Source organism: Galeopterus variegatus, unplaced genomic scaffold (genome assembly GCF_000696425.1).
Source record: "Galeopterus variegatus unplaced genomic scaffold, G_variegatus-3.0.2 Scaffold1437, whole genome shotgun sequence".
Lineage (NCBI taxonomy): Eukaryota > Metazoa > Chordata > Mammalia > Dermoptera > Cynocephalidae > Galeopterus > Galeopterus variegatus.
Window position 1 is genome coordinate 230,737 of NW_007727548.1, and position 12,261 is coordinate 242,997.

The window sequence follows — 12,261 nt, forward strand, 5'->3', positions numbered from 1 at the left end:
AGGCCCCTCCCACCCTGCAGGCCCCCCCCCCGCCAGCCCAGGCCCCGCCCCACCCACCCAGGCCCTGCCCCGTGCATCAGGCCCTGCCCCCACGCACCAGGCCCCCGCCCACCCCAGCAGGCCCCGCCCCTCCCCTGCCCAGGCCCTGGCCCCGGGCTCACCGTGACCCCCGAGATGACGGGCGCGCGGCCCTCGATGAGCCGGTGCACCTCGCGCACAGCCTCCTCGCTGCTCTTGTCCTTGAAGCGCTTCTTGGCGAGCTCCTCGAGTGCCTCCTGGAACTGCTCGAAGGTGATGGTCCGGCAGGACTTCCCCCTGTGGGCAGGAGGGGCTGCTGAGAGGCCGGGAAGGGGAAGGAGCCCAGGGACGAGCTGGGGTCGCAGGTGGAACAGGAGGCCATGGCTCCCACCCAGGCACCACCTTGGATCCCTGGCACCCTCTGCTGCCCCTGCCCCACCATAGGTCATTCAGGAGGTTTCAAGAAGGTTCTAAACTGGCTCCATCTTTTAAAAGTATTTTTCTATTTTGATCAGATCTGCCCCAACCCCCAACTAATCCAAATTAGTGAGGCCTTTCAGTGTTTAAAACAAGAGATTGCGCGGGTGAGGCTCAGATCTGCAAGGGTCCTGCACGTCCCTGGGAATCCTAGTGGAACAGCCGGGACAAAGGCCCCTCTAACCAAAAAAATACACGATGCAGAAAATTCCAGTTAACACCACAATGAGGTTGCTGCGCACACCCTCTAGGACGGGTAAAATAATTACAGTGAATAAATGGCACCACCGCGTGCCGAGGCGAGTGTGGGGCAGGGGCAGCGCTCCCTCCTGCCGGTGAGCGGCTGTGTCTTGGGGAGGCAGACACCCACCGTACAGCCCAGCAGTCCCATCCCTGGGTTCTCATGATAAACAAACGTGAACTCACACACAAACTTGTACCTGAACATCCATTACCAAAACCTAAAAACCATCCAACTGTTCTTCAGCAGGGGCCACATAAGCCCACTGTAATACATGCACACCGTGGACACTGCTCAGCACAATGTGAGAAAGAAACAGTGACACGCACACGGCATGGGGGACCCCACGTGGCCGGGCCGAGAAGCAGGAGCCACGTGGTTCCCAGACCCCTGGGCAGGCACTGGATTTTAACTGGCGCCTGGAGGGTTCACACGCTTTACCCAGGTGTCCCGGAGACATGGGACATTCTGACCAAACACCCCACTATCAGGAAGAGAAATGGGCCAGAGAAGCTGTCCCGCTTGGAAATGCACCAAGTGCACGGGATCCCAGGACTTGGACCCTCAGGCTTCCCAGGAGCTCAAGGAGAGCCGAGGCCTCAGCCTTGAGCTGCAGGGGAGTGTGGGAGCAGAGCCACCCCCATCTGCCCAGAAGGGTCTGGAGGGTTCGGTGGACACACGGTGTTTGGGAGCTGGGTTCCAGCCCCTCGAATCCCTCAGCTTCGACACCCAGCAGCCGCTCCCTGTGAGGCCAGGTGAGCTGGGTAATGGCGGGCAGCCGAGCTGTGCATCCCCAGTCTAGGCCGGAGCAAGGGAGCGCTGGGCCCTTCAGCCCAGCAGTGCCTGGGGCGGGCGGCGTGGGCGGCCCTTCTTCCTTGCTGGGCTTCGCGGGTGTGTTGAATCTCTAAGGCCTGCGGAGCCTCTGTTTGTCCCTGGCTGTCAAAGGTGCCCCTGTTCTATTCACGGCCCTGCCTGGGCTGGATGTGGACACCAGGACTGGCGGCCAGCCGCCGGGGCACACGGCCCCCTAGCCGCTCCCTGTGAGGCCAGGTGAGCTGGGTAATGGCGGGCAGCCGAGCTGTGCATCCCCAGTCTAGGCCGGAGCAAGGGAGCGCTGGGCCCTTCAGCCCAGCAGTGCCTGGGGCGGGCGGCGTGGGCGGCCCTTCTTCCTTGCTGGGCTTCGCGGGTGTGTTGAATCTCTAAGGCCTGCGGAGCCTCTGTTTGTCCCTGGCTGTCAAAGGTGCCCCTGTTCTATTCACGGCCCTGCCTGGGCTGGATGTGGACACCAGGACTGGCGGCCAGCCGCTGGGGCACACGGCCCTCTCTGGGTGGCCTCAGCACCAGGCACCACCACTGTGAGTCACTAAGCCTGTGAGAGCACAGCTGGCTGGGGCTCCCTCACCAGAGGCCACATGCAGGTCAGGGTGGATGCGCGGGCCTTGGGGGCAAAAGCCTGCCCTGCTTGCACTGAGAGTGGCTGGCCGGGCGGTGTTCCCAAGTGTCCACTGTGAGCTTGGGGAGAGGGTGCCCCAGTCAGCCCTGAGCTCTCCCTGGGAGACCCAGGTGCTTTCTACTTGGAGCAGTCCCCAGGGAGTTCTAGAATAACAATGGCCTTCTCTTCCCTGGACACACTTAATCCCACCATGCAGCTCTCCTGACACAGAGCCAGCCTCTTCTTTGGAGTCCCAGGGACTGAGGCCCCCCAGAGCACTGCACCCGGTGTCTTCCCTGCCCTCTATTCTTGGGGCCAGCACCTGCTCAGGAGACTCCTGCTCTGCCCCAAAGCAAAACCTGGGGTCCACCTCAGTCTCTTGGGTACACCAGGGCCAGGCCAGAAGTCCTTGCCCCTGCAGAAGCTGTGGACCCTGCAGTGACCTGTCCAGAGAGCACCTGGCTGGCCAGATGCCATTGTGGGCAGAAAGCTGGGGGCTGTCGAAGGGAGGTCTGGGGGGAAAAGCCGTCCCCTGTGCTTAAGAGGGTGAGAGGTGCTGCGTTTCCCCCAGGGCAAGAACCTCCAAGATATTCCCATCAGCCCTTGGGCTGAGACCTGAGGGGGCTGGGAAGGGCCCCCATGCCAGCCAGTGGGGCCAGCATGGGGTGTAGGATATCGGGGGAAGCTCCTGCCTGGTGGGGATGCAGCCTGGGGGGCAGCCCTGTCTGGAGGGCTGGGACATGGGGTGCGGGAGCTGCCACATGTTTCCACCAGACCTTGGAGCTGCTCTGGTCACCTATCACGGGCCAGAGGCTCGACTTCTCGCTCTGCTCAAGGAAGGACCAGTGACTCTGGTCACTTTTCTCACAGACACTGGTCTTTTGCTCCTGCCCAGGTCTCCCCTGCTGACCGCCCTGCCTCCCCCAGGCCCTAGCAGGACCTAAACCTGGGGTCCATGCCAAAGACAATGTGGACACTGAGAACCTAGGACAGCATCTCCCTAGCCCTCCAGGGTCCGCTCACAGGCAACTCGACCGGCCAGAGTGCTTGGAATGCCCCTCGGGGTAGGCAAGGTGGCCTCCGCCCTCCACCTGGGGCCTAGAAAGGCCTGGGCGTCTGGCTGCCTCTGAGGCTTCTCCCCTCATCTCGGGAAAGCAGAACCCCCTTCCCAAACCTCTGCTCAGGCCCTGCTGGTGGGAGGGACGTCCACTGGGCCAGGTTGCCCAGGTCTGGCTACCAGCGTCCCCCGGTCTGCCTGGCCCACAGCATTCAGGCATTTCCCTCCGAGTGGGAGACAAATCTACCCTGAAGTTCCTCCTAATTTCACATTTGCCCTGGGCCTTGTGTGTGTCTTCCCAGGCACGGCCGGGTGGGGTGGGCAAGGAGGATGTGGCCCTCGGTTGGACTTGGAGCCCAGAGGGACCCCGTAGGGGGCGCGGGCCCACGGCTCAGCCTCCTCCTCCGCTGCACGTAACGTGGAAGGGTTGTCATGGAGCCTGCCATCGTCAACGTGACGAGGAATTGCCCCATTCCTGCCTGGCACACTGCTCCAGATTTGCCAGGAGCTGACCAGGCCCCGATGGCCAGGACACAGGGGCCTAGCCCAGGGACCTTCACAGAAGTCGCGGTTGCCCTGCATGGCCGCGGGTGGCCCCTAGAGGGCCCCGCAGAATCAGAAACGGCTGCGGGGCCCAGTGGCCGTGAGCACCCGCTGGCCCTGCATGGGCGACTCCTGCAGGGAGGCCCAGGCACACAGCACAGTGAGGCCGGTGGGCCCTTGGGCTGGCAGCAGGAGCCGCCCCAGGGACTCCACCAGAAGGACGGACGATGTCCACACAGAGTGCCCCCTGACCCCTGCGGCCACCCCCCCACTCGCTTGACCAGGGTTCCCTCCAGGCCTATGTCCTGCTTGTGGGAGGGGGTGGTGTTGGCCCCAGAGTCCAGAGTCGGGAACCCGCCAAGACGTGCAGCACGAACCTGGTGGGCTCGCCATGCTGGGCGCTGGCCGGCCGACCCCAGGGAGCCTCTGGACCACCTGCTCTCCGCAGGGTGGGCCACCGGCCTTGCTGCCTTCTAACCTGCGCCCAGACCATAACTCGAGCACCGCCCCTGGGCCCCCATGCGGCACATTGCCAGCTCCCTAAACAGGTGTCCACAGGAGACATGTGCATTTAGTCTGGAAAACCCGCCACACCTGGCAAAGGAGCCAGGGACCCAGGGAGGCTGCCACTCTGGGAGCAGAGACCGGGCCCAGCCCTCCTTCCTCTGCCCCCAGAGTGCCGGGGAGCCAGGCCTGCAGAGCCTCGCCCAGGAGCTGACGGCTTGTGGGTCACAGCAGGGAGGAAGTGAGTGAGCAGAGCCTGACCCCAGGAGTCCCCAAGACGCCCTCACACCCCCCTATGCCCCACATGCATGAGCACACAGACACATGCAGGCACGTGCAGACACACACATACACAGACAAAGGCACACATGAAGGCACACACATGCACACAGGTGCACATGCAGATACACATGCAGCACAGGCCCATGCAGGTACACACAGGTGCACACACAGGCACACACACTCAGGCACACAGACACAGACACACGCAGACAGATGGATACATGCAAGCACAGGCACACACAGACACACATGAAGGCACACGCATGCACACAGGTGCACATGCAGACACACATGCAGGCACAGGCCCGTGCAGGCACACACAGGTGCACACACAGGCACACACACTCAGGCACACAGACACAGACACACGTAGACAGATGGATACATGCAAGCACAGGCACACACAGACACATGGGAGTACGCAGATGCACACAGGCACAGGTGCACATGCAGACACACATGCAGGCACAGGCCCGCGCAGGCACACACAGGTGCACACACAGGCACACACACTCAGGCACACAGACACAGACACACGTAGACAGATGGATACATGCAAGCACAGGCACACACAGACACATGGGAGTACGCAGATGCACACAGGCACAGGTGCACATGCAGACACACACAGGCACACATGTACACACAGACACATGCGTGTGCACAAACACAGATGCAAGCAGCCATGATGCCCACAGCCCCTGAAGGGCACCCCCGTCACCCTCCCCCTCGCACATCAAGTCTTGATTAATTAACATCCTCCGTGAGCTCTTTGCAAGAGGCGGAGTCTGTGGGTTAACAGTAGTCTTCAATAAAAACCGGGTATATAGCTACGAGAAATTTGTTTAACATTTAACACATAGTAACATCAAAACAAGCATGCGCTGCCATGGCGACAAGGACCTAAACAAAGGCCGCAGATACCCGAGCTGGCGCCACGCCCGGGTATATAGCTACGAGAAATTTGTTTAACATTTAACACATAGTAACATCAAAACAAGCACGCGCTGCCATGGCGACAAGGACCTAAACAAAGGCCGCAGATACCCGAGCTGGCGCCACGCCCACGGAGCCATGGCAACCTGCCCCGAAAACAGAAATAGTCGGACTTTTTTCTTTACCAAGCCCTGTCAGAGGCAGCGACTTTCTGGAGGTACCGAAGGCCGCTTCCTCCCATCCCAGCACTCCCGAGGGGAGGAAGGCCTTTCTGCAGCTGCTGCCGCCACTCGGCCAGGGGACACCCCACCCTCAAGTGCAAAACAAACACAATCCCAACAGCCACCTCACGGTGACCCCCACCCCCTAGTTCTCCAGCCCTTCCTGTAGGACCCCACAACCCCAGCCAGGGCACCCTCTACCTCTCTCTTCCAGGGTTAGGGTGTGAATTTGGGTCCCTTATTCCTGCACACCTTGGAGGTCAGGGGGCTCCACCCCCAGAATAGGGACCCTCAGGACAGTCTGAGGGTGGGAGAGGGAAGGAGGGGACAGAAGCCCCGCTGGGGTGGACAGAGGAGGTCAGAATCCCTCAGCCACCCGACGCCAGGCTCTCCGTCTGGCCGCCCCGTGTACCAACCCACCTGCCGCCCTCCCGGACACTTGACCAGCAAGTCCCCCGACATAACAGCTCCAGTGCTGCCCCAGCCTGGCTGTCCAGGACTGTCAGGACCTTGACCCCTCTTTGAGCTTGGGTCGCAACTGCTCGTTCCCCCAGACCTCAACCCCATGGTGAGCCAAGGCAGGGGCACCCCAAGGTCCCCGAGCATTCTGGGCTCTGCAGGGGAAAGCCAGCTTTGCCCCGGAACTGGGGCCAGGCCTCAGCTCCAGTGTCCCAGCAGCCGAAGTCCTGTCTTCTTGGAACAGGGCCAGGGACAGGGGACAGGTTTCCCTGGTGGTTGTGGGCTCCCTGGAGTAGTGCCTGTGCCACCCATGGGCAGGAGGACTCATGTCCCTCAACCTGGACACCAGGGTGCCGGGACCTCTGGAGTAGCACCACCCACAAGTGAGTGTGTGACAACCTGAATGCTACATGTGCGTGCGTGTGTGCATGTATGTGCCTATGTGCAGCATCTCGAAGGCAACTTCCTACAGGAGGAGCTGTGCCCCTGGCACTGCATGTGGTAGTATCTGGGCCAGTGCCACGGCTGTGGAATTCGGAGCCCTCCCTGGTGGGAGACTGGCCCTGGACAGGCTGCTTGTTTCCGCCTCCTGTTCAGCCTTCTGGAAGCTTCCCTAGGGTGCAGCTCGGCATGCCCCTTTGCTCCTGGGTCTGCTCCTGTCTATCACGGACACTCTGGGTTTATCAAGACCAACACCAGACGGCTCAGAGGCCATGCCTGGGAAGAGCACAGGACTGGGATCAGCAAGCGGGGTGCCCCCCCACCCCCCCAGCAAGGACACCTGCAGTAGCAGAGGTGCAATAGCGGGCATCAGCCTCACCTGCCGCCACCATGGTAAATGCAGCTGACCTAGCTTTCCTCCCCAAGTTGGTGCCCTGGACACATCCACTTGGCTGAGCCAGATCTGGGCACCAGGGCGAGGGTCAGCCTGTGGCTGCCAGCCGTCACTCAGGCCCACACGGCAAAGCCAGCTGTTTAAGGACAAGGCTGCACGTGGACAACGTGGTGAGCCTGAGATGCCTGCCCAAGCCAGGGGTCAGCCACCTTGGTCCCCATCCCAAGGGGCACAAGGATAGCAAGCACTGAGATCCCTGGTCAGGCCACAGAGGAGCTGCAGCTGTGTCTCCAGACACATGCCCAGGCAGGGCTGGGAGCTGCCAGGGCCTGGTGCTGGTGAAGGGTCGGCTGGGCCTCTGTGAGGAGGTGGGACCCAGGCCAGAGCAGAAGTCGGGGTCCCAATGAGCTCAAGGACAAGGAACGGGCAGGCCTGGCCAGGCTGCGCTCTGACCACCAGTTGGACGGAAGGGTCGGCTGGGCCTCTGTGAGGAGGTGGGACCCAGGCCAGAGCAGAAGTCGGGGTCCCAACGAGCTCAAGGACAAGGAACGGGCAGGCCTGGCCAGGCTGCGCTCTGACCACCAGTTGGACGGCAGCTACAGGCCACGCTGGCTGGGGCGGGAAGGGCAGGGGTGAGCCCAGAGACTCAGGGGCAGCAGCCTGACAGATCGACAGAACAGCTCGGGGTGCAGCCTCAACCTCTCTCACATCCTGGCCCCAGATGGCCGAACCCCGGGAGGAAACTGAGGTCTGAGAAGTCACAGAGGAGGGTGTCAGGTGGGCTGAGCCCAGACAGGGCAGAGATGAGGCCTGCTTGCCCTGGGGGCAGGGGCTACCTTGTCCACACCGTCCTCACAGCTGTCTGAGCCACGTGACCCAGGCTCGTTTCCAGCTTCTCATGGACCAGGGGCGGGGGCCGCAGGTGGTGGAATAAATAGGACATTCAGGCCCAAACTGCCCCACGTGGCCCCTCCAGAGTCAGGGAGCCCAAAGGCAGTCGGTCGGCGCAGGGAGGGTCAGGATTCAGGGACCCAGTGGGCGGGTTTCACAGCCCTTCTGGCACAACTTTCCGATACCCAAACGCCCTCACACACATCTGCACACACCGCAAGTTTATCTGAGGACTGTGGTGGCCTGAGGGTGCCTGCCTGCCCCTCTGCAGAGACAGAAGTCGGTGCCTGCCCCGGATGGGCAGGAACGGCTGGGCCCAACATGGGAGGTGTGGGGCCAGGTAACCTCAGAGGGACCCCTTTCCCTGGGCCCACGGCCTCGGGCTCTGCAGCCTCGTCCCTGCTGCTCCTCCAGCTGGGGCCTTGAGAAGGGACTGGCTCAGGCTGGAGCAGGAAGCACAGCAGGGCCCTGGATCCTGCAGCTGTAGTGCGGCCCACCTGTGCTAAATCCCAACCAGATTCCACTTCTTCCCATGGGGGCAGGAAGGCTGAGGCCCCTCCGCCAGCCAGCGCCAGCCTCCAGCTCCTGTTACGGGGCCACCTGTGGGACCACCTCCACCCTGCCCTGCCCAGCTGCCCAGTGGCCCCTCCTGTCCCCCAAAGGAACACTGTCCCCAGTGAGCTGGGGTCTCCCTGGGAGAGTTGGCACATAGCTCTGTGGTGACCGGCAGTAACGACTGCCCCTCAGCCTCAGCTTGGCATCCAGCACAGGCACAGGCGCCAACGGTGCGCACGAGGAGTCAGGGAGACCTCACCGCACCCAGAAACACCCTGACAGCATCTTCCCACAGTAACGTGGTGACAGAAAGCCACAGCCATGAAGAGCACATCACCCACCCAGACCCAGAGGACAGCATGATGCTGGGCAAAGAGCACCACGGAAACTGACGACAAGACCCTGCAGGATGGGATCCTGACCGACGGCCCCGTCCTTCCAGAGTGAAGCTGTCAGGAGGGAAGGCGGCAGGAGCCTTGAGAAGAGAGTGGCGAGGCTCAAAGACCTGTGACTAAGATGCAAGTGCACATGGGGCAAAAATGGCGGAAGCACAGCCATCCTCCATCCGCAGGGTGACCTGGCTGGGGCCAGATGGGAGGTGGCCTTGGGGGAAGCTGCTGCTTTTCTCAGGGGTGGCTGTGGATTGTGGCAGCAGGAAAATGACCTTGTGCTTGAGACAGTCCATGGAGCACGAAGAGGCATAGGGCACCTCACCGTGCTTGCCAGTGTCCAAGAAAAAAGACACGTGTGCACACAAATATGACACAAGGAACACACACACGTGCCTGCACAAGTATATGTGCACACGTGTATGTGCATGGCACCAGAACATGCATAAGCAGACACACCATGCACACACATGCACCACACAGGAACACACATGACACGGCACACACATGACACAAGGAACACACACAAGTGCATGCAGGAGTATGCATGCACACATGTGTACGTGCACAGTACAGGAACATGCACAAGCAGACACACAATACACACGCATGCACCATGCAGGAACACACATGACACGCACACACACATGACATAAGGAAACGTGTGTGCACAAGTATGCATGCACATGTGTACGTGCACAGTACAGGAACATGCACAGCAGACATACAATACACACGCATGCACCATGCAGGAACACACATGACAGGCACACACATTACACAAGGAATGCACACAAGTGCATGCAGGAGTATGTGTGCACCTGTGTGCGTGCGTCGTACGGGAACATTCACAGCAGACACATGCACGCCCACAGATAAAGGGCACTGTAATGGATTAGATTATGTCCCTCAAAACTCACTGAAGCTTGACTTGTGTCCCCCAAGTTTTATGTATTAGAAACTTGCCCCCACTTGACTGTAAAGAGGGTGGGAAATCCTATTATGGTGATTGAAATGTGGAGCCTTGAAGAGGGGATTGGATTGTGGGACCTGCAGTGGTGAATGGATTAAAAATGGTGGTCAGGGGCATGGTTCTGGGGGTTTTAAAAGAAGAGGAGAGTCTGTCTTTCTCTCTCTCTCTTTTCTCTGCTCCACCATCTTCCAATGTGAGACCTCTGGGTCACTGTCACCACCACCAGGTGGACTCTGGACTTTCCAGCCTCATAAACCGTAAGCAGTACATTTCGTTTTCTTATAAATCACCCAGTTCCGTGTATTTTGCTAAAAGTAGCAGAAATGGGCTCAGGCCGGCGCGCTGCCATGGCCACTGACTCTGCAGCTGCGTGCGCAGCGCTCTCCGTTCTATTATTTCAACTTTCCTACACACATGAAAATTTTCCAAGTCAGAAGTGGAGAGAAACCCAGAAGGGGCTGGGGGCTAGGGGTACGGCCAGTCACCCCAGGGACAGGCTACTTCCAAGGTCGAGACCCCACTGGGCTGCGGGGCTGGTAGTGCCAAGGGCGGGACTGTGGCTCAGGACGGTTCACAGGTCGGGACGCACTTCAGGAAGGCCGCTGTCCCCGGCTGCCCACACAGGGTGTGTCTGGTTCCCGTGGCCCCTCATCGTGAGGCAGGCAGGGTCTGGAGGCAGCGCCTCGTCAGCCTCCCCACCGCCCACCAGAGGACACAGAACCGCAGACTCTCTGGAAAGGCCGCCCGGGGCCGGCCACGCACTCACTTGATCTTGCTGAAGACGATGTCCACATCGGTGACGGTCACGTTCTTGCCGTCGATCACCTGGCAGTCCTTGCACAGCTTCGACCAGTTCTTGCCGTGCATCTCCCTCCCGGTGGCCCTGGTGTCCCCGTGTACCGCGAACCGCCGGAAGGCCTCCTCCAGGGCGCTGAGCTCGGGCGCCGCTGCGGCCGCCCCCTCGTTGGCCCCCTCTGACTCCAGCGACAGCCTCTTGGCTGCCTTGTCCTTCGCGGGGTCCCCTGGGGACTTGGGCGGTGTCCTGTTGGCGGCTTTGGCGGGCTTGGCCTTGCTGTCAGCCATGTTCCTGGGGTAGGAAGGAGAGAAGAAAGGGGTCATTTCTTCCAGCCGCCACCTCCCCAGGCTGTGTGCCCGGCTGGCTTGGCTGCAGGACAGGAGACGTGGCACGTACACGTCACATCCTTGGAGGCAAACGTCCTGGAGGTGAGTGTTTGTCCGGCTGCTGGACACAGAAAGGCCCTGCCCGCTGCTGCCCAGTCGGTAGGTCAAGGACCCTTCCCTGAACTGGTCAGAACCGTCTGCAGGAGCAGAGCAAGGGCAGGGGCTGAGCTGGACACCTGGGGGACCGGCCGGGGAGGAGCGGGGTCTGACCCGGCAACAGCTGGCCCTGCCTGGGCCCCCCACTGCTGCCCAGTCGGTGGGTCAAGGACCCTTCCCTGAACTGGTCAGAACCGTCTGCAGGAGCAGAGCAAGGGCAGGGGCTGAGCTGGACACCTTGGGGACCGGCCGGGGAGGAGCGGGGTCTGACCCGGCAACAGCTGGCCCTGCCTGGGCCCCCCGGACCCCCCAGCATGGCACCACTGCCCCCTCCCTGGGCCAGCCTGTCTGCAGCTCTGGGACCACACCCTTCCCGGGGGCCACGGGGCACCCTCTGGACTTTGCTGGTTCCCGAGGCAGGCGGCTGCCCCCGTGGGGCTGGGAAGATGGAGGCCAGACGTGCCTCTATCAGGTCTAGCAGCACAGGCCAGGCCAGGGCCCCCTCCCTGTCCCCTGTGGATGCGGTCCCCCCGAGTGAGGTCTGGCCCAGGGCAAAGGCTCGGGCCGGATCAGATCGTGGGCTCCAGACCTGATGGCCTCGCAGCCTCTCCCTGGAGTGGGCGCCCGGAGCCTCAGGGAGGACAAGGGGCTCCTGAGGACACAAATCCACGGCAGGGTCAGCACCGAGGACAGCGAGCTGACGGCGCGACCTGAAATTCACTGAAAGCCCTTCACGTCTCAGCACTAGTCATGGCCTGAGCGTGGCCCCTGCCATCATGTGGGGCTCCGGCAGGTGGCTCCTGCTGACTCGGGATCATACAGACTCCCGGAGCAGCCAGAGGGACCCACACGAGGCTCGGTCACTGGGCCAAAGGCTCTCGAGGGACGAGGGTCCCACCCCACTTCTCCCATTCCCTCAATGGCAATAACAGTACGATTGCTGCTGAGAAAGCCGTGCCCTCCTGGAGGGGAGACTATTCCCGGAGGCACCAGGACACCCCAAGTGGAGCTCGGGGCGGGGAGGCGCCGAGGGGCGCCAGGGAGGGTGAAGAAGTTAGAAGCTTTGACGGCTTCTGACCGGCACCTTGCCACCCACGGCCCCCCAGCGTCCCACAGGTGTTGGCCACAGCCGTGGGTCATGGGGGCAGGTGCTCTGGCCATCCTGGGACC

At 61.6% G+C, this 12,261-nt stretch overlaps 1 protein-coding gene across 1 annotated transcript in view; it reads right to left on the reverse strand.

Annotated features, from left to right (window-relative positions):
• TPPP (tubulin polymerization promoting protein) overlaps positions 1–10,897 on the reverse strand; it is a 17,247-nt gene extending 6,350 nt beyond the window's left edge. Inside the window, exons 1-2 of the mRNA XM_008576979.1 lie at positions 10,580–10,897; positions 162–315 (exon numbers count right to left, since the gene is read on the reverse strand). Coding sequence (XP_008575201.1) covers positions 162–315; positions 10,580–10,896 — 471 coding nt within the window. The 5' untranslated portion in view covers position 10,897. The remainder of the gene's footprint in view (positions 1–161; positions 316–10,579) is intronic.
• Between the last annotated feature and the right edge of the window lie 1,364 nt (positions 10,898–12,261).